Raw genomic sequence first — 27,044 nt, forward strand, 5'->3', positions numbered from 1 at the left:
GTGCATTGCCGGCCTTTTAGAGGTTAGGAGTTGTTGGGGGATCGGGGATTGGGAAGATTGGAAAGGGGGGTACAACGCAACCGTTGTTTCACGTCGATTTTCTGTGAGGCCGTAGTATCACAGTACAGTACCGAATGTCCGTACCGAAAACCTGTTTCCCTATATGCACCCTAATATACCTTTTTTTCCTTAAAATACAAGTCCTGCTGTTACCATCAACATACTAAATCTTTCACATCTTACGTTTTGTTCCCAACATTCACAATTTAACACCAATTCATTAAGAAAGGAAACATCAAATTCACATTAAACTTTTATACAAATTACGATATTTGTGGAGAGGAGTTTGTTTTTGTAGTCTTTTTATTTACAGAAAATAAGAAATTATGTAGTGTATCATTAACATTCGTATACGAACATAGGTATAATAATGTTCTTAGTTTACTAAGTCAGTCAATCAGTCAGTACTTAATTTTCATAAAAAAAGTAATTTAAATGGGTCATAACAGATTTTTTGAAAGTAGTGAAGTGAATTAAACATTGAAAACTATATTGATTAAATATTTAGAAAAGGAAATACACAATACCGCATCGTTGGCGCGTGGCTGGACAACCGACCGTATCGCAACATGTAGCGGGTGCGATTACCGCACAGAATAAATCTTTGTATGATCCATAAATTGTTTAGAGTCTAGGTGTCATAAGTATGTGAACTTGTATATTTGTAAACGCACCCACGACACAGGAAAAATCCTAGTGTGGGGCAACGTTAAAAGAAAACAATAGAAGATTGAGTTAAAATACGCGAAGTGTACAGTAATATCTTAAATAAAGAAGTATCACAAAACAGAACAAACTCCTCTCCCACACAAAATATAACTAGAAAGAATATTTTACAACATTAACGAGTTAAACAACAATTTGGTCAAACAACACTTACTAGACGAATTAACAAAAACGTTAATTATTATAAATACAAGGAAAATTTGTAAGATTTCATATAATTGACACAATTAACAAGATATTTAGGGTAAAAATGTAAAAGGTAGACGCTTTAAGCCAATCCTAATAAAATATTTAAGTAACATTTTTTCATTTGTTGTAACATTCAATAAAAAAATATAAGATTAAAGTTTTATGTACCATTTTGCAATGATTTGCAAGGTTGATATCTACACAAAATAAAAGGAATATTGTGTGTAGGGATCAACCAATCAGATTGATCAGAATGTAAGATTTAAAAATTGTTGTGTACATGAATTTGTATATTTATAAATGCACTCACGACACAGGAAGAACACCTAGTGTGGAGTCACGTTTGAAAGACAAAGAAGAAGAAAGGAGAGTAAGAGAAAGAGTAAGAATGGGAGACTGAAAGAACACATTGTGCCAACTGATATTGACACGACGAAGAAAAATATAGATTTGTAAATTTAAAGAATGTTACAACAAACAACAAAATGTTATAAAAACTCATTAAATGACAGTAAAAAGTGTACAATATATTAGGCATAATATTAAAAATGGATACCGCGTGTACAAGCTGTGCTTTTAAAGTTAGACGTTTAAGTAAAATCAAAGCACCTTGTTCGTTTAAAACAATTCTATTATATTATATGTGTAAACGCCAGTACACCAAAACTGCTATGTATTAGTTTATTTTTAATGTCTGCCGGCTGTAAGAATTCAGCGCCCAATGAACAGCAAAGAATACACAGTTGGCGCGGTGGTTGGGCAACCGGCTGCCGCGCAACGTGTAGTAGGTTAGATTCCTGCACGGATTCAGTATAAACTCATTTATCTAAAAATCAACTCTGTATGATCCAAAAAAAATTGTTTCGGCTTTGGGTGTGATGTGTATGTGAACTTGTATGTTTGTAAACGCATTCACGATTCAGGACAAAGTACAAGTGTGGGCCAAAGTTTTTTTTAAAATAAAATACCGAGTTACAAGAGCGTTACTGGCTTCCAGTATGCCTAACTTAAGAACAACGCAAATGATTTCTTATTTTATTTTCTTTCTTATAAGTAAGAGGTTATAAAACATCACGTTCTACGATCACAAAGGATTGCGGAATATAAAAACTGGAATTATTGAAAATGTGTTAAAGAAAGACAAATTGTGCCACAATGTGCATCCTCTGCCTATCCTTTCGGGAGATATAATGCGTAACGAAATTTGGGTAGTTTGATGTACTGGCATTTGCACATACTCAATCCTTTTAGGAACCCTGAATGTGCAAAATAACTAGTAGATTCGTGTTTGTCAAGCCATTTGATTATATTAACTAAACACTACGGCTTGCATACGTAACTGGTCGAGAGAGCTCGACTACTTTCAAGTCACATTGCTACTCATGACTAATTTTTATTTTAATGTCCGTTTTGTATATATATTATTTTAAAATATTAGACATTATTTATTTTCTCGCGGAAAAAAATAGTTTCGAAGATATATCGATTTGAAATATGGCATAACGTTACTTCTAGGTACATTTTCACATGTATAAATGCTTCCACTCCTAAACTTTGATTCGTTTTATCTAAGTATTGTTGTCTTATATGACAAAATAAAAAAATACGTGTCTAAAATTTTTTCATTACCTAACTGACGGACTGAATAGATTTTTAATTTTCATACCCCGTCATTATCCCTATTATGAGCCCCGTTGTGGCTTGAAACTCATCGAGCATTCTCCTCGAACAATTTAGTGAGTAAGCCGGAATGTTTATTGATTTGAATATATTAATATGTAGCTTAAATCTATTATTATATCGATTTGTAAGAGTGTGGTTAATGTGGACATTGCCTGACTAGTTCATGTGTATCAATACAACTGAATGAACATAACCCAGTCAGGTAAAGTCGACATTTTGCGGTATTTCGTACCTTATACATAATTATTTATTTATTATTGAGATTGAGGCTTTGGAATAGTTTGATCCTTTACGAAAGAGAAGAGGTATCATAATTACTTTTTTAAGGTACTATTGTATCGTATTGTAGCTTAACAAGTATACATAGAAAATATGTTTGTCAAAACGGTTTTGAATGGTCATCAAGATTAAGAGTGTGTACCAAATTTCACATCGATTTGACGTCAGTGGGTAAAATTCCATTTATAAGATCGGCTTGACCCAAACAATGCTAAATAAAACCGTAATAATCAATATTACTAAACTGCTTTATTAATACATAAGTGATTGTAAAATTACTGCCAAGGCACAATGGGATGTAGTATTGCCCATTAAAGCTGTGGCAGATACTTTCAAAGCTCGTTATATACGAAAAATCTGTTAATTTTGCATTGTGTAATTAATTTTAGTAACCACAAGTATAGTATTTTTACGTATTTAAGCATTAGATAAAGAATATCGGATCAAATTGTACATCCAAATATGATATAGTACTTTTTATATATATTTTTCTCATTCCTAAGTTCGCCTAAGATCAATCTATTCCAAAACCATTCTTAAACAGGTCTTAATCTATTCGAAGGCAATGTTATGAAAGCATATATTATATGTATATATATTATATTAAGTATTGTATGTACTATATAATTATAAACAGCTTCTCACTATGACTAGAGATGTGAACAACCGGCTAATTTGGTATAAAACTATATGTATTTTTATGGTAACTATGTTTTTTTATTTATTTATAATTACGCCGATTCCGTATAGTAGGCATTGGATAAAATCAAAGTCGTTGTTAATAATTTATGTTTTGCTTTGTAAGCTTAGTTTATTAGTTTTTTAAAAGCGAAAGGAGATCATTATTTTTGGGCATTTTCTGAAAGTGTAACACAAAAAGACAACTTTTCATATTATAAATTGGGTTTCGTCTGTGAAAAATAAATTATTTAGATTTTTCAATACAATAAAATATTCAAAAATAATCACACTTTCATTCATAGATTTGATGATTTACTTAATTTTCGAAATTGCTTAGCGAATTTTCTAGAAATAAGTCTGCTATTTGACGTAAACATGTGATGACGTCATAACGCACTTTTTCATACAAAATTAAAAGAAATTATCGTTTGTTGATGTTTCGAAAAAAGTCTTGAATTTGTCTAGTAGGAAACGAGCCTTTTATTTCAGATACCTAATTCTATTCAAAAAGGTTATGAAAATGATGAATCTTCATTACGATACGTATCATTTCACTTTCAGAAAATGCCCAATAATAATATATAGAGCTGTAATGATCTCCTTTGATTTATTATATGTAATGTACTAAAATTTCGTATGTAAAAATACTCTATATAGGATTTTTAGTTAAGTTTTCGAAGAAAAATATAAAGAAAACTATATATAAGAACATTCATTTAAAGGTTTGCAAGTCTATGAAGGATTTAAGTTAAAGCTTCTAGAAATTATTTCGTTTTTACTTACTTAAAATGTACACTATAGTGTCTAGAGGACAAACTATACAATATTGTTACTATGCGTCAATATTTTCATAAGATTTTTATAAGATCAGTATTTAATTTACTATAGAAGAGTTTAGTATGAGATTTCGAAAGGCTCAGCAAAATATAGAAAAAATATTAACAATAGTACTTTATAAAAGGAGAATTTAAATTGTATTATAACTTTCGTGAGACATACTAAATTAATTATTATGTTATCGGCTTACTCTCGTAGCTGTTTGACGAGGAACTCGACTAGTTTCAAGCCATGCTAGAGGCTCATATTTATGAGCAGCATTCCGTGACACACGACGCGGTGATTATCGGGCTGCTACTGAGTTACTGAGTAGTTTGATGCATGAATATAAGCCTCTAGTATGGCCTGAAACTAGTCGAGTTCCTCGTCAAACAGTTACGTGAATAAGCCGATAACATAATAATTAAAAATTTAACTTTCTTTAACTAAAATATTGACGCATTCCGGATATTTGACTAGTAAGAGCTATTTATTTGACTATTAATGTTAACAAATTGACAGAAATGATAATAATAATTGACGAAACGATAGCAATGAGGTAGAATACAATACAAAGATAATGTCGTCGGTTGATTCTATTTAAAGGTCTATGACGATGTTTGATACTGAACAAAGTGCCATGTAATAAGAACTTATTTTTGTATAAATATAGTGTTTTTTCCATATATATGAATTTTTGATAATTAGCGGTTGCTTAATATTGATGAAAGAAAAACCTCGACTTTTACTGTATCAGGTAAGGTAAAGATATAAGACACGTTCTGAATTTTATTCATATTAATGTTAAATTGTGCTCTGTGACTGTAACGTCACGCCTTTTATCCCCGAAGGGGTAGGTCGAGGTGCACATTACGGCACGTAATCGTGCTATACAATGTACTTTTCACTTTTCATAGGGGGTGAGCTCTGTGACGGTTTGAGGACCTATTCAAAAGTGTCCATTGCTCGCCTAGGTTTGTATACCATTAATTTGAAATTCGATAAAGCAATTCTTCTATATTGTTTATTCACTAATTAATTTAACAACTTTATCCAATATCAAACATCGTTCCAAACACAATAACTAAGTATTACAAGTTGAAGCAGAGAGTTTAAGTTGAGCGGCGTATTATCATGTAGTTAGTTAGTTAGTTAGTTAGCTACCTGTGACGTAGTGTGCGTGGAGTGGGGGCCAGCCCCGCTCACCTGTCCTATGGGATGCGGACTGATTGGAGGACTTTACTAGCCTGGAACACAGAAACAAATATTGGGAAAAATGTTTATTACGCGGACTTTCGAACTTACTATACCTCAAAATATTCAAAATTAGTCAAAAGGTAAAAAAAGTAACTCATAACATTAACGGTATACGATTACATGCGTAGCTGCTCGAATATACTCGACTTATTTTGTGGGCCCTGGTCTGGCTTGAAATTAGTCGAGTAAAGTCGAACATATTTCTCAAGATTATATAAATTAACCTAGTCTGTCTTACGATAATCAAATTACTATTAACTGTCATTAGTCATATTATATTGCTACAGTATATATTTAATTTTATTTATATTTATTTTCTCTTTAGTTCACAAATCGCTACTCCAGTTACTTTTAAATATTCTAAGCAATAAAATATGGTACGGCTATAGACATACAGACACACATGGCACATATAGACATACACACATGGCTAACACATTTATTTTATTTTGTTAACATATTTATTTGTTAAAAATGTGAATGACACAGTTACCTCATACTCGGCATCGTCGGCGATGTCCCCTTTGACGGCGAGTAGCTGGTACTGTCGGGCCCGCAGCGCGGCCGGCCCGCGCCGCAGCAGGCGCAGCGCCGCCGCACACGACGCAGACCCGCCGCACACTACTTGACGGACCTGCCACACAGTACCGAGATTAGGAAATTGCTGTTTTAACTTAGTTTTAAGTAAATAAACTCATAAGTATGACTGGTGTAACGGACGTTAAATAACGAAATATATATATTTTTATAATTACTCTTTGAATTTTTATTGAAACCTATACCCTACCCTACTCGCAATTCGAAAATGGTCAGGAGAGTGAAATACGAAAATCAGTAATTTCTAATTGACATTTATAAATCACTAGCGAACCCAGCGAACTCCGTTTCGCTACCAATGATTCTTGGATTTTTTTTCCTGAATTTTCTTTGCTATAAACCTTACGGAGCCCGAGACCTTTCCAACAAATGCAAAACCATGTAAATCGGTTCGTGCGTTCTGGAGTTATAGCGTCAGGAAGGAAAACCCGACTTATTTTTATATAATAGATAATAATTTCACTTTTCAATCGTTTCTCAAAACCACAACATACCTAATACAAAACGATTTTCTCAATTTACATTAAACGTTTAAGTATATGAAAATAAATTAAAGGTAACACTTCTATGTCACTCCAAAAATTTCACAATAAACATTTTTTACATATATTTCAATAAATAAAACTGAAGATTTTGTTTGTTTGAACACGCTAATAATAATTTTTGTGTTGGATAGTCCATTTAACGAAGAGCTATATAGGCTATAAAACATCACGCTATGGATGTAGCTAGTATACTAACATCACAATAACACACTAAATAAATTAAAACAAAATAAATAATTTGTTACTTGCGCGGGTGAGTGTGAGGGATCGAGCACTAGTAAAGTCGCCTTGCCGTCCTTGTGTTTCTCGTAACCTATTATAGTCCGTGAATGACCTGCACGATGTAAAAAATATATTATTATTACTACAGGAAATTAGATGGTACATTAAACCCAGCTTTGAAATTACAATACCGATTTTTTCTTAATATTCTTATGCAATTTTCAACATACAGTCTGTTGAAAATACATCTACAGTATAATAAAAACTAAAAATGTATCCTATTATTATGCAAACCAAATCGCATAATCAGACCTGACGTTTTATAACCATAGGAAATATATTGATGACCCAGCAAACGTCGTACCGCCTCAAACATGTTTTCCTCACCTTTTAAACCCCTGGACCTCACAAATAATTCAAGACCAAAACTTTCTCGAGTTTTAGCGAGATTAACGAACAGCAATTGATTTTTTAATGTACAGGGTGACTGAATTCAACTTATTCCTCTCAGGAGGTGGTAATACAACTAATTTCCCACAAAATTAGCCCTGATAATGATAATGATTACATAGATAATGCTAATTAATTTATCAGAAGTAACCAGGATCCTCTAGTAATCTGCTTACCCTGATGCTGCAGATAGAGCGGCGCCTTGAACCCGGAGGGGTCGTCCTGGAAGTAGCGCAGCACCCAGTCGAACAGGGCCGGGTGGCTGCCGTCCGCGCTCGTCGGCTTGTGGAAGTCTATTAGCTGACATCTACGGAAGTAATATAATATAATTATGATAATATTTAACACAGAAGACATATGCAGATTGGATTGACCAAGAAACTGTGGGGATTTTTGAACATGGGATAAGAAAAAATATAAAATCATTTTAACATCATCTTTATGATCAGTTTAACATCATTTTTTATCATCATCAGCCGAAAAAGAAGATCCACATCCACGTCATGTGTCTTATTAGCTCTCAGAAAAATTAAGTATTTTTAATTTATTAGGATTTATTTATTTATTGCCTCTTAGAGATAACATAGAGATAACGCAGTGCCGTTAAATAGCTACCTAGTGGTCTAAACAGTATAATATATATGTATAGTCTACGAACTCATGGTCTACACAATAGTAAGAATGCTGTTCATAACTCCCTAATTTCAATTGGCCCTAATTTTAGGTCATGATTTTTTATTCGATAAATAATTGATCACACAGAGCTGCAATAGTTATTTGGGGTTGGCCTATGTTCAGCATCTTGGCCGATATGCCAATGACGATGATGATGATGATGATTCGTTTACCTTATCCTGAGCGAGGAGAGCACAGTGACCACTTCGCAGGCACCGATCCATTTCCGCGTGTTGTACAGCTTGGAGCCGAGCTGTTCTGAACCCTGCGTAATACAAATATACACTAATTACAATATAAATGTCTCAGTTTAATATCGTGACAATGCTAGAAATTTGCTAAGTCCCTAAAGTAATCTATTTCAAGTGTGGGAGTGTCATTCTTCGGCACGAATGAGCCGGCTCGACTGGAGTGATACTACGGCCTCATCGAAAATCGACGTAAAACGAAACAAGGCTTGCGTTGTGTCACGTCGGGGTCACCAATGTGGAGATCGCGTCTATGATCTTTAATTATCAGAAGAGATAATTAGAGAAGTAAAGACAAGAGAGTAGGTGGAATATCCACCATGAAGCGGTGGTACATCGTTGATAGTCTTGAGGTTCGATGATGGAAAGGACTAGGGGGAATCAAGTTGTGTAATTCCCCCGCACACTCTCCGAAATGTACCTACGCAGTATGTTTACGTTGTATTTTATTGTTATAGTCATGTAGTTAACGATAAGATGAATTTATTCTAGACTACAGACATCAACCTCGATTAGGGTCAGGCACCAAATCACAACCTACTTGGGATGAGGCCAAGTTAAATAAGGTTATATATTCCTTTCAATATCATAATAATATCTTCAAAAATATAATCTTCGTATGGAAATATTTTCGTTTACTGTTTATCGATTTGGCTATTTCATATAAGAACGGATGATTTGGCCCAATTTTTAATATACATACGACTATAAAAGTAAAGTTAAATCGGATTTACAACTACTTGTTTTCTCACTTCTCCTAAATTTTAAGGAACCCTAAGCTAAGATAGGTGACATTTAACGTCACTTTCATTTCCACCAACATAAAAGTGACACAGACACCTAACAGTCTTCTTCTATATCTTAATACTAGTCCACATTAACTTTTACTACCGTACTCAGTCATTAAAGAATGACTTAAACTATTCCTTAGTAACGATTTTGTTTCGAAAACAATTACTAAGGACTGGGTTAAGTAATTATTAAATAACTCTGAGTACGGCGGTTAGTCATGTAAGAAATCTATACTAATATTATAAAGCTGAAGAGTTTGTTTGTTTGAACGCGCTAATCTCCGGAACTACTGCTAAGCTAAGCTAAGCTTAGCTTCTGGTCCGATTTGAATAATTCTTTTTGTGTTAGGTAGTGCATTTATCGAGGAAGGCTATAGGCTATAAAACATCACGCTATGACCAACAGGAGCTAAGCAGAGCGGGTGAAACCGCGCGGAAGTAGCTAGTAAATAGTAAGTTTGTAGTTTTGTTACCTCACCTGTGTATCGAAGCCGAGCTGCCAGGCGCGCTCGACGAGCAGCTGCAGGCGCGGGATGGACGGCACGCAGTCGCAGTCGCGCTCCCGCTCCAGGGTGCCGCTCAGCAGGGACACGTACTGCGGGTGCCGCATCAGGGACGACAGCACCATTTGCATGTTCCTGCCAAATATAGTTGTGTTATAATAACTGAAATGTTAAAATATATCGTTATAAAACACATGTAAAGGTGGTATGTTTGGATCATCTGATCCTATTAAACAGAGACCAAGAAGCTGTGTGCTGAGATCTGTCAGACCCTGGAGGAGGCCCTATGCCCTTTTTTTGATAGGGATCGGATATCGAACGACTGCTCCGCCCTCGCTGAGACGAGAGGCAATGTCAGACTTTTACTGACTAAAAACCACCCCGTTTCTACTCTTGTTTCGAGTTAGAGCCCCGGTAAATCCTTTTAGCCTTAGACCTGACGAAACAAGGGACATAAACAGCTCTATTGTAATTTAATCTCGTATCTTGTTTTTACAAATAAATATTAGACTACTTTATCTAAAAACAAAACGTGTATTACCTGTATCCACACCCCCAGCCCCTGTCTCCGTAAGTGCTGGCGTAGTGGTCCACCGCACTGCACAGGTACGTCTTCACTATGCTTGGGTTCTGAGCATTCAGTTGAGCTATCCTCTCTAAGAGGCCTGCAAAAAAAAGCATTAATTAGTTAATTTGATCGAAAATCTTATAAGGAGCGCTAGTTATTGGTCCCATATCAAATACCAGTCTTTTTTATAGTATACGCAAATTAACAGACGGATCCTGATGGTAAGCAATCGACGCCGCCCATGGCCCGCATACCACGCCGCATGGCAAGCCCGAAACACCACAGGCGTTACAAGTGTGTTGCCGGGTTTTGGGGGTTAGGAATGTAAGGGTTGTTTAAGAGGAGATTTGGGATTGGGAATATTAGGGATGGGGGTAATTGGGCCTCGGGTAACATCATTCACACAACAAACATGCTTGTGTTTTGTTGCGTTATTTCACGTCAGTTTTCTGTGAGACTTGGTACCGAAGCATGGCTCTCCCACACTTTTACCCTTACTGATAGCTTGCTTCTTAACTAACTTAAAGTAAATGCCCACACATCTGAGTCAAGATAAAATATTGTTTTTACAGAGAGGCATTTATAAAACGAGAAGAATAAAATACATTTTTTATTCTAATTACAATTCTGTTTGGAACTGACCAGTGGTCCTTGATGAGCCAGTATCAGTTCCCGAGGCCGCAGCCCTGCGTAATCCGAGGCTGCGCTCGTAGTATCCCGCTACAGACAGGGCTCCGCTGTACACTGCTCGCTTGAGACTGTTCGTTGCCCGGTGAGTGTAGCCTTCTTCATCGTCTTCCTCCATGCCGTATTGTGCCTGGGTAAAGCAATATTGTAATAATCAATTTATTTATAAGTATATTTACTATGATATTTTGTTCTATAATGTGTCACTGTGTGCAGGGTTTTAATGTTTTAAGTACTTTATTATTTATTTATTGATTGAACCATTACTTTGACAAATGTTATTGAAGTTTGGCTAAGTTTAAAATACAGAATTCTCTTTGAGTTATAGAACTAGATAGCTAGGTACAGAACAGGTATCTTAAGTAAAATTAAGTTTATGCATATAAAATAAGTCCTTAGTTTCAACAAGATAAGAACCATTTCTCTAAAAGACACATAATAAAAATTCATTATGCCTCACCTAGATCTGAGTTATCGGAAACCACAACATAATTAATTTAATGTTATGAATTATATAAACAAATAAAGTTACCCGTAACAACTGGAATTCATGTTCCTCTCTATTTCTCTGTGCCTCCCTCTCCGCTGCTGATAGACCAGATGTCGCTCCACACTCCTCTCCTCTCTCAAAGTGTTCCTCAATATGCTGGATCTAGAACAAAAATAATATTAGTCAGTAATTTTCCTAAAAATACTTTTGTTTCTTGTGTATTAATTGTCGTATTTAACTAAAGATTGTTGCCAAGGACCAAAAACCAACTATAAAAATTTTACTTTTTCACTTTTACTCCTAATTTATGGATGGAAAAGATGCTACTTGAACTTATTTAAGCAAATGCTTAATGTGTCTCAGCCTGCTGGGATACATTTTTAGTGTGCATTCAAGATTACAGGATGGACAGAGTTTATAGCACAATTTTGTTAATAAAATATCAACAAAAACTGTTCCTACTTTAGTTTAGATAGTAAAGATTACAAAAATATTCAAAATTATTAACAATAATAATTTATTATTGATTCTTACAAGCTCGTGTTGTGACAGCGGCAGTGGCTGGCAGCAGACCGGACAGTTGCTCACCGGACTCTCCTCCATCATCACCACATCCTCGTTGCATGACGCATTGTCCACCTGGTCCTGCACAGACAAGTTCATTAGCTTTATAGTTTAGTAGTAACTATTTAGTAGGTCCCTAGGTACCAGGTAAGTTAAGAGAATGTTGGTAGAGAAAGCTATTGGGCATGAAGCCGTTCGTTTTGTACACAAAGCATTGAATAAATAATAAAAATAAATGAGTTCGGGTTATTTTGATCCACTGGAGTAACTTTGATCCAAATCCTAACCAATAGGAATCTAGAACAAAGCATACATAGTTTTTCATTGTTCTAAAAGTTTGGGTTGATATTACCCTAATGGTTGACCCTATCAAACAAACCCGATTTTATGGTACTTCTTGGGTTTTTTCTAATATTTTTAACTGTAATATCTTTTGTCGTGTTCTAGTGTGAATGTTTGGAATAAACTCGAGGGAATAGAGTGATAGTTTATTAAACTGATGAAATAGTTCACCTACATTAGTGACAGACAGACTAATACTAATGGAATTGAAGTTTTGACCTACTCTACTTATTAAAAATGTAGTCTGATTAGATTATAATACTCACGGCTTTCTGTGGACTCAATATGTCTCGATGTTCTACATTTACATGGACTTCAATTTCGTTGGCGTGTGCGAATTCTCTCTCACAAATTGGGCATTGGTATGATGAACTGTGGGGCCCAGGTGACATGGCCATCGCGCTCAAAGCCAGCGTCGGATTGTCCAGGGTTATCGTGGGGTTCGTCAACCCCAACGTCGGGTTGTTCGAATTAGCATTAGCATTTATCGAAGGCGACGTAAGATCGAAGTGAGCACGATTTATATGTTCCTCTAATTTTCTTGGACATGTTGACGTGAAATCACATAAGAGACACTGCAAATAAATTTCGTATGTTCACTTTACCGAAATAAGTTGTTTTCAATACGGTTTTAATTTATTTTCAAAGTTTATTGTCGAATTTTTCTTTATCAAAACAATGTTCGCGGGTAATAAACACAACGAGATTTGACAGTTCGAAAATGACGTTACAAATTTTGACAATAAACAATACGATAATGAGGTATAGTTTTTTTTTAATAGACTAGAGGTAATGCAAAGGAATTTTATTGAAGTAACGGTTCCTAAAAAAGGTTCTAATCTTACCTGTACTGAAGGGCTTGGTGTAGGAGCACTTTTTTTAGGTGTATTAGGTTTTAATTTTAAAGCTAATTGAGACCTAAGAGGTGATCCTTGCCCGGCACTAGCCATTGACAACTGCAAATTAAAAGGTAAGATAATAATTGGTGTCAGAAAATTAAGACTTTCATCTTTATTAGTGCCTAAATTATTACCTTATTTTTATTTGGTGACCCCTCGTAACTACCTGAACTATTATGACTTGGACTAGAAATCGCACCTGAAATAAAAGTACCTATTGTTAATTTGTTTCATAAAAATACCTACATACCTATTCGAGAAAGCAAAAACGTCTAAATTAGGATACCTTTTCTATCAATTCCATTGACATCACCGTCATAAGAATTTTGTCTGCTTTGAGCCTTTTTAGGAACCACACCATTACTAATATTGATATTTTTCAGTCCATTGACAAGATTAATATTTTTTGGAGACCGTGAACATTTTTCTTCTTCTTTCTCACTCTTACTATAGCTCTCCTTTTCTTGGTACCCGTTATAATAGTTGAGGTTTTTGGAAATAGCTCCGTTGTGATACTGCGTCGAATTGTCTGGACTGTGCCACCCATTTATTGACCCTGGCGTATTGTAGCTACAACTATCTGTTGTCGTCATTTTTGAGTCTTCGTCGAAACTGGAAAAAAATCAATTGTTAATCTAAAGTCTTTTATAGTACACAAAGTTTGTGGGGCTCCATGCTCCATCGGGCTCCACCTAAGAAGGAACGCAAAAGTTACATCCAGAGAACTTGAAAATTGTTCGTGTAGGTACGAGTATTCTCAAATTTCCATCAGGCTTTCTTTTAAAGTAAGCAAATAAAATTGCAACGTTAACAGGCAGCATAGGTTATCTGTGAAACTTTAACCAAGTAGATCAGATCTTCGGTAATAGGTAAAATTCGTACTGTTCCTCTAATAACAGCCTCAGATCAAAATATCTACAACTGTAAAAATATCCGTCTGAAACCCTTAGAGGAAAAAGAAAATGAAAACCTTACCTCGGGCTTTGGTCATCAATAAACGCCATGAGCTCCCTCTCAGGAGTCAAATAATGCAGATGGGCCTTCTGAACATGTCCCACTAACTGCGGTTGTGGTACCGCACAATCGCAAAACGGGCATTCTGGTCTTCCATTGACATGAGCTTCTAAAGTATGGGATCTCATGCCCTCATCCGTCAGGCCTTCCGCACCGCAAAGCTCACACGTGTAGGGAAATGGGCTGGTCGACATTTTGCCCGACGAAGGCGACACTTTGTTTGTTTTTGAAGCCATTTCTGTAAAATGAGATGACTTTAAGTAGTCTGCGGACTGCCTAGCGGGTTACCGGGGCTTTGGCTCGAAAAGCAGGAGCAGGAATCGAGTGGCTTTTAGTCAGTGAGAGTCTGACACTTCCTCCAGCCTCGCCCAAGGCGGGATACGTCATTGAATGATGATTTTCCCTCTTAAAAAAGCTACTTAGGTAATCTACAGTACGATTGAACAACAAAATTATGAACTTGTAATGTCGTAAGCTTTAAACTAATGCCGCAAGACTCCGCAAAAAGGCACCAAAGAGATTTTACACATGTCACATAACGATTTGAAGATTTCTTAAAATTAAAAAAAAAACAAAGATGATGTTTTAATAAAAAAAGAACAACGTGATGATAACAAAAATTACATCTAAATTGCTGTTTAATTAATTTGTATTCCAACGTAAAGTATAATGAAGGAAACAAAACTACAAAACAAATTCTTCCCTACATATTTTATACCTAAACATCAGCATTGTGTGCGCAAAACGCGTTAAAAATGTTCCGAAACTCAATTCGCAATTTTATAAGTAGTTTAATGTTCGCGTTTAACGTTTAACATCATTAATTTGGTCGCGAAACCGTCTGCTGCTGCTATGAATACTAATTTTTATGTGGTTAGTAAACTTTAATAAACGTCACGTCAAAATTGACGATAGACCAGAAATTATTTAGTGGTAGGAACTTTTAGCTTATTATGATTTTAATGTGTCTTGGTAGGAGAGATAAAAAGAAATGCAGGGCCAGCTGTCCGTACAGTGATGGTTTCTGTCGTAACTCAATGTCAAGAGGCAAGGTATGGCTATTTTTCTGTCTAAGAGACCGATAAATCATTAATAAATAGATACCTAATCAAGAATTAGAATAGTAGAATTTCGACCTTGAATACCTTTTAAGTCAGTCAACAGCCAAAGGCACAGCGTATGTAACATTAGGAACGTACCAATACCTATACAAAATTACTTATTTAGGTATTGGTATTTTTCGCAAAATCTGAATAAGATGCTAATAGACTGATATTTAGTAAAACTATCAGACTGAATATATGGAATAGAATCTGGTGTAACTTTGCGGAAATCCATGCTACACTAAATATATTAGATTTTTAGTTTTAATTCTTCTTAATATTACCTATAGACTATACTTACATTAGACTGAACTTAATCAGACACTACGAAACAGACTTTTCCACTTTTAAAACTAGGATAAAAGTTCCAAAAGCGAGTTTAATTTGAAAAAAAAAATCCTAAATCCGGCCGATGCGTACATGTAAGCTCATAAACGTTACGGTAAATTGGTTGCGGAAAACATAAATTTTCGTTTAGGAAGTGACCTATATCCAGCCAGTGATACGTTAAGCTTAAATCAGGGCCCCCGTCTCATAGACATTTTATTTAAGAAGTTTGTATTCTTGGCACGCATTATTATCGATACCTAAGTAGATTGATACTAATGTTAGTCATTAAATTCAAATAGGGCAATCACTATTCTTCTTATTTCTTCTCTCATCTTTCCTTCTTCCTCATTCTAACGGTATTGCGATTCAAAATCATTCCCAAAAGTCATAATATTTTGATATTATTCCACTGTCATAAGGTTTTCCAAGACGCACACATGCTTTCCCAATAAAAACACATCTATTATCCACTTATGCCGCTTCAATAACATTCTTGATCCAATCTTATTGACCTAAATAAATAATCTACGTAACTTTACCGAACAAAAATAGAATAATATTGATTATGTAGATGTCTACAACGCACTTTGAATAGACCTTGATTCTGACCTTATATGTCTACAGTCCTAATGATCGAAAAATTGATTTATTTTAATGATGAGCTCGCATAGAAACCGACCACAATAACTATATTGGGGCGAAAGTGTCAAATCGATAAAATTACCGCAGTTTTGTTTTCAAGGAAATCGCGGAAACACGAATGGCAAACGAATAAATTACCAAAAGATATTAAACCTCCTTTATCACAGTTCGTCCAAGTTGGCTGAATAAATGTAAGACCATTGCGTAACATGCTTTATTCAGTAATAAAAACATCAAAATATAGATAATGTACTCACCGATTTATTTAGTATTTTATTGTCATAGAATAATCCAATTCCACTGTTTTTTGTCCGGAACACTATCTAATTGGTACAATTTCGTTAATATATGCGATTATAACTAGCATTTTTTAACATTAAAATTACAAATTATATTAATACTACTGGCGATAGGTTGTGATTGCCGTCATTCATGAATTTTTTGGACATTGAAAAACAAGGATCGCTGTTACGCATGCGTGTGTGTTGCCGACACACTGACGCACCAAGCGGATATGTTTTGAACTTAATTTTTTGTTATTTACATTGTAATAATTAGGAAAATTCATATATTATATTGTATTAATTTGTTTATTTTATAATTTTGAGTTTAATGGTGTAGTTTTCTCATGTGGGTGAATGTTGCGCCCTCTATGCAGTATTGGTTGAAAGGTTTTCCTCACGCGAAGCCTTTTAAGGGTGGTAAAATATCATACGCGAAGTTAGTGTTTTACTGGAAATACGCTAGATGGAGTAGTTTTGTTTCGTTTGTTTGTATTTTCAACGTAGGTTCTGTTAGGTAGGTAGTGAAAGTTGAAGCTTCCAATATGATTTCGTTTTTTAAATTTTACTTAAAGATTTTTTTTTTAATAATTTTCCTAACTGGATCTTACTTTACTGAACTTAAACTCATAAATTAAGTATTATTTAATACTACATCTAAGTTAACATAAGTATATTCTTATAGCTTATATAAGTTCTATGAATATATCGATATTTCATATTTTCGATCGATATTTTCTGGTCCCGTGTTGGGCGCCAATATAGTGTTAGTTTAAGTTATTCGTTTAACCATGACTTTTGGTGAGATATACCTACGTAAATATAACTTGTTATACAGGAAGTGATATGAATGCATCAACAGAAGAACTACTTTAAAGGTGATCAATCAAATCTTATAGCATAGAAATACCGAAAGGACATTTGTCGTCACACATTCAGTTATTATGAGTTTTCTAAAAATAAAAATGAACATACACATAGTCATAAAAGTATACGTAAAGCCATGAAGTTTCTGCGCAAACATTTTTAATAAAGAACAATACCTACCTAATTATGCCAAAGTGTTATGAGCTACAATAATACCGAGTTTCTAGTCAAAACACAAAACCTAGGTACCCAGTTTGCATACTATAACACTGTAGTATCATTTACCCAGCTCGACACGATTACATATTAAATTCATTTACAAAAAAAAGGAAAATAATGTAAAAAGAAAAACTCGACGGAATGGCGGGAAAACGAGCCGCCATTGCATACATATTGGACGTTTATGCTAAACACCGCTTGTCACTCAAATAAAATAAAATATTGTTGCATTTTTGTCTTTGGAAGGTGGAAGGTATTCTCGCCTGTCGCACCGACGCTTTAAATGCAGATAGCCTTGTAAATTGTAATGCATAGTGGGATTTATGGAACGCGCCGGCAAACGAGCAGACGTATCACCTGATGGTAAGCAATCGCCGCCGCCCATGGACACTTGAAACACCAGAGGCGTTACAAGTGCGTTGTCGGTCTTTTGGGGTTAGGAATTTAAGGATTGTTGGGGCATTGGGGATTGTAGGGTAATCGGGGATTGGGAAGATTGGGAAGGGTGGCATTGGGCCTCCGGTAACCTCAGTTACACGACGAAACACAACGTAAACGTTGTTTCACGTCGGTTTTCTGTGAGGCCGTGGTATCACTCCGGTTGAGCCGGCCCATTCGTGCCGAAGCATGGCTCTCCCACACTAAAAATATTTCGTAAACTTGTAGCAGAATTTTTAGGTCCGGTTTCCAAGATAATTTAACTTGGGAATAATTTTAGGGTCTCATTAGCATAACAGTGGTTGTATAACAAATAGGAAAAGAGGTTAAGGAGCGGAAAAGGAGGTCGGTTGTAATGTGTAGACCAAGTTTGTTGTTTACGAGAAATGCTAAAATGTATTACCAAAACAAGGCAAGATTAATTTGAATGTTGGGGAAACAAAGTGCTATAATAAAATAAACACAAATAAGCTTAGTTTGACAAGAGATACTAGTAATAAGTATTATAGTTTTAATCTAAACTTGTTCAAGATCAAGTCTGGAGATCTAGTTTGTTTTACAGAGTAGTGTAATATAAAACTAATTAAGAAAATGAAACGTTTGCTTTGACCGAAGTAATTTAATCTAGTTTATCCAGTAGGTAACCTAACTAGGTAAGATAAAAGCTAGGTACAACTATCACAAAATAAAAGGGTAAGTATCGTCATTGTAACCTATGCTAGCTTTAAACTTTAAACAGAAATTTGAGAACAACTCTGACATGCTTATTAATAGAAGGTTTGATTTAGTATGGGTAGGTTGTAGTACTTACCTCCAGTTTAAGCATGCATTCCTGTGCACAAGCGATACTTAAACTCATCTCGCGATGATGGGACAAATAACTATTACATAATTATATTTAATTAGCCTGTCGTGTGCCGGAACGCGGATCCATCCGAGAAACAATTTATTTTCTATTTATTAAATTTCATTTATTTCAATCCAATTTAAGATCATAATACATGTTTTTGCAAGATAATTTAAGCAGGCATAATAAATTGATATAATAATAAGGCAAGAAGTTCAAAATGTCACTAATAAAATAAACAAACAACATTAAATACCGGTCATACTACATATTGTGTCTTTCACACCGACAATCAAGAGGTTAATCTATAGTAGGTACCTATATGACGTTAAAAGAAAAGGTAACTAAAAGAAATACTACCTACAAATAAACTGGCTATAAAACATCGAGCCCAAGTTCCAACCCTTTACAAATACTTTATATTCAAACGAATTATTTGCAAAACTCCGGCCGTTGCCCCCAAGCGCGGGTTCGAACGTTTTACTTAATTTGAATTGATGACTGCTGCCATAGAGAATTGGTTAACATTAACATTACAATAAAGAAAAATAAAAATGTTTAATTCATTTGTTTATGGCAGTAAAGGTTTGTGTTATTTGATGTTTAATTAATCCATTAGTCAGATGTTTAATTTATTTTATTTTTTATTAAGGAATATTTACCGGACTGCGCGCTAAATATGAAGACTTAGTGAGGGCACATACATGGGTCTACTGCTTCAATTTTACGATGATCTTGGCAGGTCTGAATTACGTGCAGAAGGCTGCGCAATAAGTGTAAAGGGTTAGATTGTATTATATAATAATGGTCGCTTTGCACATGGAGCAACTATTGGAGCAACTGGCAACTGGCAACTAGCTGTTTACATATATTTCAATTGAACCGCGCACACATAGCAACTCGAGTTTCGAGTTCCGCTAATCGTCAACAGTTTTCAGTTGCTGTAGCCTTCGATGACTACGTAGTTCAGACCTGCCAAGATCCGTTAAGATTATACCGGTTTTAAAGTTGCCGTCGACGGCTGACGACGTAATAAAATGAGAGCAAGTGCTGCTTCTTCGATATCCATTGTCATACTGAACGCTGATCGCTGCGTAGATTTAGCAACTCGGTTATGAAAGTTGCTCACAGATTGCCATAAAATTGCGGCAAACGTAAACGTTAGTAGCAACTATCTAGTTTTTTAAAGAAACTTTTTTTATATAATAATGACTTATGTATTGTGGTCTTATAATTTTTAAATGTAATTGAATCGTGTCGGTGGTACGCGATGACGTCGCCCCTATGGGCGTAAATAAATAAGGAGAGGTAAAACTCCTCTGGTATTGCAGGTTGTGTGTAAATGAAATGTTGCCCCACGTAAAATACAACCTGAGTCGTTTACAAACATATCGTATCGTCACGCCTTTTATCCCTGTAGGCAGAGGTTCACATTACGGCACGTAATGCCGCTGTACTTACTATGTACGATTACACCTACTTTTCACCATTTGTGTTATAAGTCCCATGTAAAAGGGGGTGAGCCTATTGCCATATACTGAACACAATTCGAGGCTCTGTGCTGCTACTATTTAGATGCATTTTAAAAGGTAGTTACGTAGATCTTTTCTACCATCATATACCTAACATTTAATACTTTTTATAGAAAAATAATCAAAAATTTTCAAAAAAACTAAATTAAACTGGAATTTAACGTAAAATACTAACATAAAACTTCTTAAAATATTTACACTACATAATCATAAACAATATGTACAACTTACTATAACTTAAAACTAAAATAACGAAAAATAAAATAAAAATCTCTTCTTTAGGCGTCGAAGTACTCGTCCGCATCACTGTCACTGGGGAACGTTCCCAGAAGACTGGCCGCATTGTCACGTTGAATGGCAATGCTTATCTTCTGACCGAAGAAATAGCCAGCCTTCTCCCTTATATACATAGTAGGTAAATATCGAATGTTAGGTACCTGGTATCTCTTTACATAACATCGACCCCCAACGTACGTAACTTAGTAAACTAACTTAGTGCGACTTGATAGCACTTTCGCGTACATTTTCGTTATGCAAAAGCGAACATCAGCGCATAGAACTTAGCTCTAGAAACTTTAGATACTCGTATCGCTTTTAAAATACAAATAACTTTAAAACTATGTTTCTTGTTAACATTCAACAATGAGACAAAGGAATTTCGTTCTTAAGTTTTGTTAGATAAGCTGGAATTTCATTTATAGTTTAGCTTATTTCTGTTAAGCACTGAGAAGTAGAAGTATATACTTATCTAATTTTGTTCGATACAGGAATCTTTTTTTTATTGTAAATTTGATGGGTCGACGTTTGGCCGCTATCTCGCCTGATGCCCGAGTGAATTATATATTCCTGTGTGGGTATAACCTGGCTATCACCAGGAAACACAGACTCCGGCAAAGAATTCCACTGACTAGCAGTGCGCACAAGGTCTTGAGCGAAGCGCTTCGATGGCTTACCGATTTTCACCAAATTTTATATGCGATGTCAGTAGGTCTGAGAATCGGTTACCTACTTTCCATACCCCAAAAGTGATAAGGGTTGTTCACTCTTATTTTTTTATGATATAAAGTTGTTGGCATAATACAAATAATGTTTAAATTTACGTTTTCACAGCCGCGAGTTGAGCCACTCAACTAAAAGGGCAATAATTCTAAGTAATATCGCTTTATGGCAACTTGCAGACGGGTTTATAAAAGAATACGTGGTTGCCTAGCGGGTACATACTTTTATAAAGATTGTCTCATAGTTCGAGTTGTTGCAAGAAGTTTTAGCTTGGATAACTAGTGAATTTTATTACCTACATTTTTGTTGTTTTTTTCAACATCAACAACCTATTAGTGGCCTCTGCTGACCAAAAGCCTCTTCTCATAAAAAAGGTTTGAGCATTAATCACCACGCTTACACAACGCGGGTTGGCCATTTCAAACTTATACTAGAAATTAGAAGCCCAGGTTTCCTCACGATGTTTTCGTTCATCGTTTTTCAGTGGTTAGTTTAAATAATTTTAGACTGTACGTATAACTCGAAAAGTTATTCATTTCTAAAAAGTATAATTATCAGGAAAGAGGGTAGATGACTAATTTTAATTTTAGATTCTATTTTTAGTCAGCCTTGTAGATTCTATTTTTATAACAATAGACACATATTTATTATTTTCTTATTTCGAAGATATATTGATTTAAAATATCGTGTGACGTCACTATTTCCACCCACTCCTGAACTTTGATTCGTTTTATCTAAGTATTGTTATCTTATATGACAAAATAAAAAAATAATATGCGCAATATTTTTTCATTACCTAACTGACGGACTAAATAGATTTTTAATGTCATACTCCGTTATCATCCCTATTAGTTAGCGTTTATTAATCCTTTCAGTTTAAAGAACTATGTACTAAGCTCATTTTAAAACTACTTAGAAGATTCTAGCAGGTTGATGAACCCGTTACAATCTTCAATGGACTATCGACTTTACACCAAAGGTTAAAAAGTTGAGAATCCAATAAACGGCTGTCTATACTTAGTTATGAACAATGGCGTTCTAAGTTGGAGTGTTCAGGGTAATGATTAAAGTAATTAGTTGTTGAATTGTTTCAAAAGGCTTTGGTTTACGATAGAAGAGAAAATTTTTGTTGGTTCCTGAAACTGTTCTTAATGTATGAAAAAAAAGGTTCGTTCCTTATTCTCTGGTTACTACCATTCAAACTACCCATAAAATACTCAATACTCCATTTTTATGGAATAGGGGGCAAAACAGTGGACGGTTCACCTGATGGTAAGCAATCAGCGCGGTCAATGGACACCCGCAACACCAGAGGAGTCACAGGTGCGTTGTTGCTGAAAACTCAATTCTTCATTGCTTTCCATGTGTAAGGCCTAGGTGAACTTTACTAGGGCATAATGTGGACCCAGTCAGGCACAACAGTATAAGGTTAGGAAAGAACACACTTTTACGTGACATTTAAAAAAGTACGTATATGTATCCAATGCCAGCAACGCATCTGCAGCTCCTCCTGAAATACGGTACCTTCATTGTGCCCGGTGTATGAAAATAGGCTCACATTATTCCATTGGACTTATAATATAACTGATGAAAATTGAGGTGACACAATTTTCAAGATTGTCCACTTCTGTCTATCCCTTTGGGGATGAAAAGGCTTAACGTTATGTATTATTTACATCTTTGAAACGTGAAGTTATGTGTATTTTTTTCTTAAAACTTAACGGGATTTTAATCGCAAGCACTAATGGCACGCTTCAATGAAAATTAGAAAATAGTTAATTAAAATGCAACACGAGTATACATAGTTCTATTTTTATCAGCTTGTATACAGCACTGCTGGTGTAGTGGTATCATGCAAGATTCCCATTCTTGCGACCCGGGTTCGATTCCCGGGCAGTGCATTTCTTTTTGCGAAGTTTTTTTCTATTTTCTTAACGTTATGTAACTTAGCATCACGCTTTTCTCTTTTGAAGGGTACACACAGGTGCATATATTTAAAATCAATTCTGTTTTGAGTTCCATATTCTTTTATATGGAATGAACCTAATAATTGATAATTGCTATATCTACATTGGATTTGATTTTTACGTTTTTTTTTCGTAATAAAATATATTTTGAATTCAATCTATTCTATTCTAGGCTTCATCGAAATTACTACAAAGAATTTTCCAAAAATAAAAAAATCTAATATTTTTTACGCAATAAAACGGTTTGGCCGGGGTGTAATAATCGCGGGACCGGTTATTTGCTCTGTCCAGTTTGTAATCTGTGGTTCTTGGCCGCCATTTTTATTTGGCGGGAAATCCTGGCTGAGCCGCGCGTTATTAACGGACAACTGTTGTGAATGTTGTGATATCCTATAATATGCTCGCTTTAATCTCGGTGCTACCTAAAATTCGGGTGGCTAAACTTTTTGGGAATATTCGGCGTGTTTGGAAAATGTTTTGGTGTGTGGTGACGTTTGAAATACTACAGCTAATACTTACTTAATAAAAATGTTGTGTTTATAAAAGTTTTTTATATTAGACAAAGATATGTAGGTATATTGATTTGAAATATCGCGTGACTTAATTTCTAGATACATTTTATGTGTCGAAATGCCGTTGTTGCTCCCACTCTTGAGTTTTCTACTTTTTTATAGTGATAATCTAAAAAAAAAACAATTCTGTTTAAGAATCACTCATCTCGACTTATAAATAACAGTAATGCAACGATTCGGTAGAATGTATACTTCTTATTCTTTTACAAATACCCAAATAAAAAACCATCTCACGACCCTTCTTTTAAACAAAACATATCGTAGATAAAAATAAAGCCAACATAATACAAGATTGAGACTGGTCTCCGATTCTATCTACTTACAATGTGGACCCTCTAACATCGAATGCTTATTTCTACGGACCCCCAATGGTCCCTTCTGGACTCATTTCAGTGATAACCTGGTATTTTCTCCTGATTTTATATTTGTTTTCCTTCCAAATCCTCGGTACACAGTTTGTTTACTTATTTAAAATATCATCTATATGAAAGGACGCTGGGTTACGGACCCAAATTTGTATATCAGCGTTTTTTGAGCACTGTTTTAGGAAACAACTTGTATTTTCGGACATATTGGGCATATTTTTGGGGTGACCTGAATTTGTATAAGTTCAATAGTTCAATTAAAATATCAACTTTATTCTATTAGTAACAAAGCTGAAAATCTATTAAACTCTAAATGGTGTACCTTGATGTGAGTCAAGACAGATCTTTTTAAGATATGTTCTTAACGGAACAAAGACGTTAGTAAGTCCATACAGTTTTGGGGCATATTTAAAGCAGTTTACGGTATAAATTCGCCTGTAACACACTTCCAGAGTAGATGTAATCATTAATTTAAGTATGTTCATCATACATCAGATCTTCCAGCTCGTTTGTGGTACAAGGAATAATTTCACGCGCCCCAAGTGATGCGCCATGAAATAATATTTCAACATGGCGCTGTAATATTATATTGCTGTGATAAAGGCTGATATATTGAGTATTACTCTGTATTACGCTATTAATTTGTGGCTAATGGAGTGCTGCTACAAATTGGAGTTTTGTAACTATAAATAAAACGGGTTACGATGAAGAGGATCGTTTGAAATGTTGTTTGATTTGTTTTGTGTAGGTCGGTCGGATTAGGCCGGATAGTTATTGAAATTGAATACTATTGATTTCATGTGGCTTTATAGAAAATGAGGTGGGTATTTCGCAAAAAGTACACTAACGTGGTCTTGATAAAATGAAATTTGGTTGGAATTTTGGAATTGAACAAATTAAATGAAGGACTTTTTTTAAATACCTAAATAAATAATTGTTGCCCCTTACTAGGATTTTCTCCTATGCTATGGGTGCGTTTATAAACATATAAGTTCAAATACACATGACACCCTGAACAGCAATTTGTGGATCATACAAAAAGTTGTTGCGTGCGGGAATCGAACCCGCTACATATTGCCCGACAGCCGGATGCCCAGCCGCTGCACCAATCGTGCAGTCAACAATAATTTTGTTGTGCATCTGGCAACTGCAATTAGGTAATTAGCTAGATTTCCTTTATGTATGAAATAGCCAATAATATACTAGTACCTACTCAGTTTCAGTTAGTTACCACAAACTGCGATAATGACGGTAACAATAAAAATATCGATTGCCATACACCATTTCTATTTTCCCTTCTTTTTTCAATTCTCCTTAAGTTAGAAAGCACACACACACACACAGAACAGAGAAAACTTCGAACTAAGAAAAGCCAAAGGCACTTTAGAAACTTCAAGTTCTAGACGTTTCGATGCAAATAATGGAAACTTTGTAAAATGCTAACACAAAGCAGTGTTCGATGTTAAAAAGTGCTGACAGAAGACAATCGATTGAACGTATTTCTGATGTGAAATATTTAGAATTTTACACTCCTGACGTTGCATTTTCTGGCTGGTTGGAATGCAAAATATGAACGTGCAACGTTTAGGTATTGTGCATTCTGCGTTACTGGAGCTAGTGAAAGATCTTTTATGGTAAAAATATAGAGGTATTCTGCCATTTTATTATATGGAAGAATATGTATCCAATGCCTGGTGTAATAATATGTCGGATCAAATTTATTTGAGTGCTATGTGTGGGAGAGCCCTGCTTCGGCACTTATGGACCGACTCGACGGAGTGATACCAAGGCCTCACAGAAAACCGACGTGAAACAACGCTTGCTTTGTGTTTCGTTGTGTGATTGGGGTTACCGGAGGCCCTATTACCCCCTTCCAAATCTTCCTAATTCCCGATTCCCATCAACCCTTAAATCCTTACCCCAAAAGGCCGGCAACACACTAGTAACACCTCTGGTGTTTCGGGTGTCCATGGGCGGCGGCGATTGCTGACTATCAGGTGATCCGTCTACTCGTTCATTGACTTATACCATGAAACAAGGTTCACTAACTAGCTTAGTTGACAGACAATTTTTTAGGTTCCTACCTAGGCATCCTGTCTTATCTATCGTAATGGCTAATAAACGGCCCTTGGCAACTAAGAATTGATTCAAAATTCATTAAGTCTCTGTCTAATTAAGTGAAATTTTACACTTCATCCCGTAGCTAGTCGCTGTAAAATTGTAATAATCTAAAAACAAAACTGTTCCCAAACTCAACGCTCGCCCAAAAATGTCTAAAACTTGTAATTTATGTTTTATCTAGCTTTTAGCATAATTTTTGTCTGTTTTTTTTTCGCCATGCGTTGTTAATTTATGTGACAGAACATTTCGGAGTAAGGACCCGAGAGAAAGGAAAGGATGTATACTCAAATACGTTTGCTTATTTTGTTAAAAATAATGAGTTTCGCGCGCAAAAATGGCGGCGGCAAGAGTTGAAGAATGTTTTAATGGCAACATTTTTTGAGAGACTCCAGTTTTTCTCGTTTTATGGGTATTAATGTAATGGATGGTGTTTCGAAAAATTAATACTTGTAATGTTTTGGCTTGACATTTGTTA

The 27,044-nt window shown here is 35.2% G+C and overlaps 1 protein-coding gene and 1 non-coding gene across 3 annotated transcripts; one reads left to right on the top strand and one right to left on the bottom strand.

The window, feature by feature from the left end:
- Nucleotides 1-3,302: 3,302 nt before the first annotated feature.
- On the bottom strand, nt 3,303-16,810 carry LOC118271604 (zinc finger-containing ubiquitin peptidase 1). 2 transcript variants are annotated; one of them, XM_050693849.1, is made up of 17 exons: nt 16,619-16,810; nt 14,248-14,524; nt 13,559-13,884; nt 13,407-13,471; nt 13,219-13,329; nt 12,640-12,948; nt 12,002-12,112; nt 11,510-11,629; nt 10,933-11,107; nt 10,264-10,387; nt 9,698-9,857; nt 8,354-8,445; nt 7,682-7,812; nt 7,079-7,167; nt 6,185-6,325; nt 5,599-5,681; nt 3,303-3,644 (listed from the first exon to the last, which is right to left on the bottom strand). In XM_050693849.1, exons 2-16 carry the CDS (start codon nt 14,520-14,522, stop codon nt 5,646-5,648), a joined length of 2,265 nt encoding a protein of 754 aa, XP_050549806.1. In that variant the 5' UTR covers nt 14,523-14,524; nt 16,619-16,810; the 3' UTR covers nt 3,303-3,644; nt 5,599-5,645. The 2 variants fall into 2 exon arrangements, with proteins under 2 accessions (XP_050549806.1, XP_050549805.1); XM_050693848.1 differs by lacking the exon at nt 3,303-3,644 and having other exon boundaries at nt 4,812-5,681.
- Nucleotides 16,811-23,374: 6,564 nt separating this feature from the next.
- Nucleotides 23,375-23,445, top strand: Trnag-ccc (transfer RNA glycine (anticodon CCC)). The gene has a single exon. It is a non-coding gene; the product is annotated as a tRNA-Gly (tRNA).
- The last annotated feature ends 3,599 nt before the right edge of the window (nt 23,446-27,044 follow it).

Source organism: Spodoptera frugiperda, chromosome 5 (assembly GCF_023101765.2).
Source record: "Spodoptera frugiperda isolate SF20-4 chromosome 5, AGI-APGP_CSIRO_Sfru_2.0, whole genome shotgun sequence".
In the NCBI taxonomy this organism is placed as follows: domain Eukaryota; kingdom Metazoa; phylum Arthropoda; class Insecta; order Lepidoptera; family Noctuidae; genus Spodoptera; species Spodoptera frugiperda.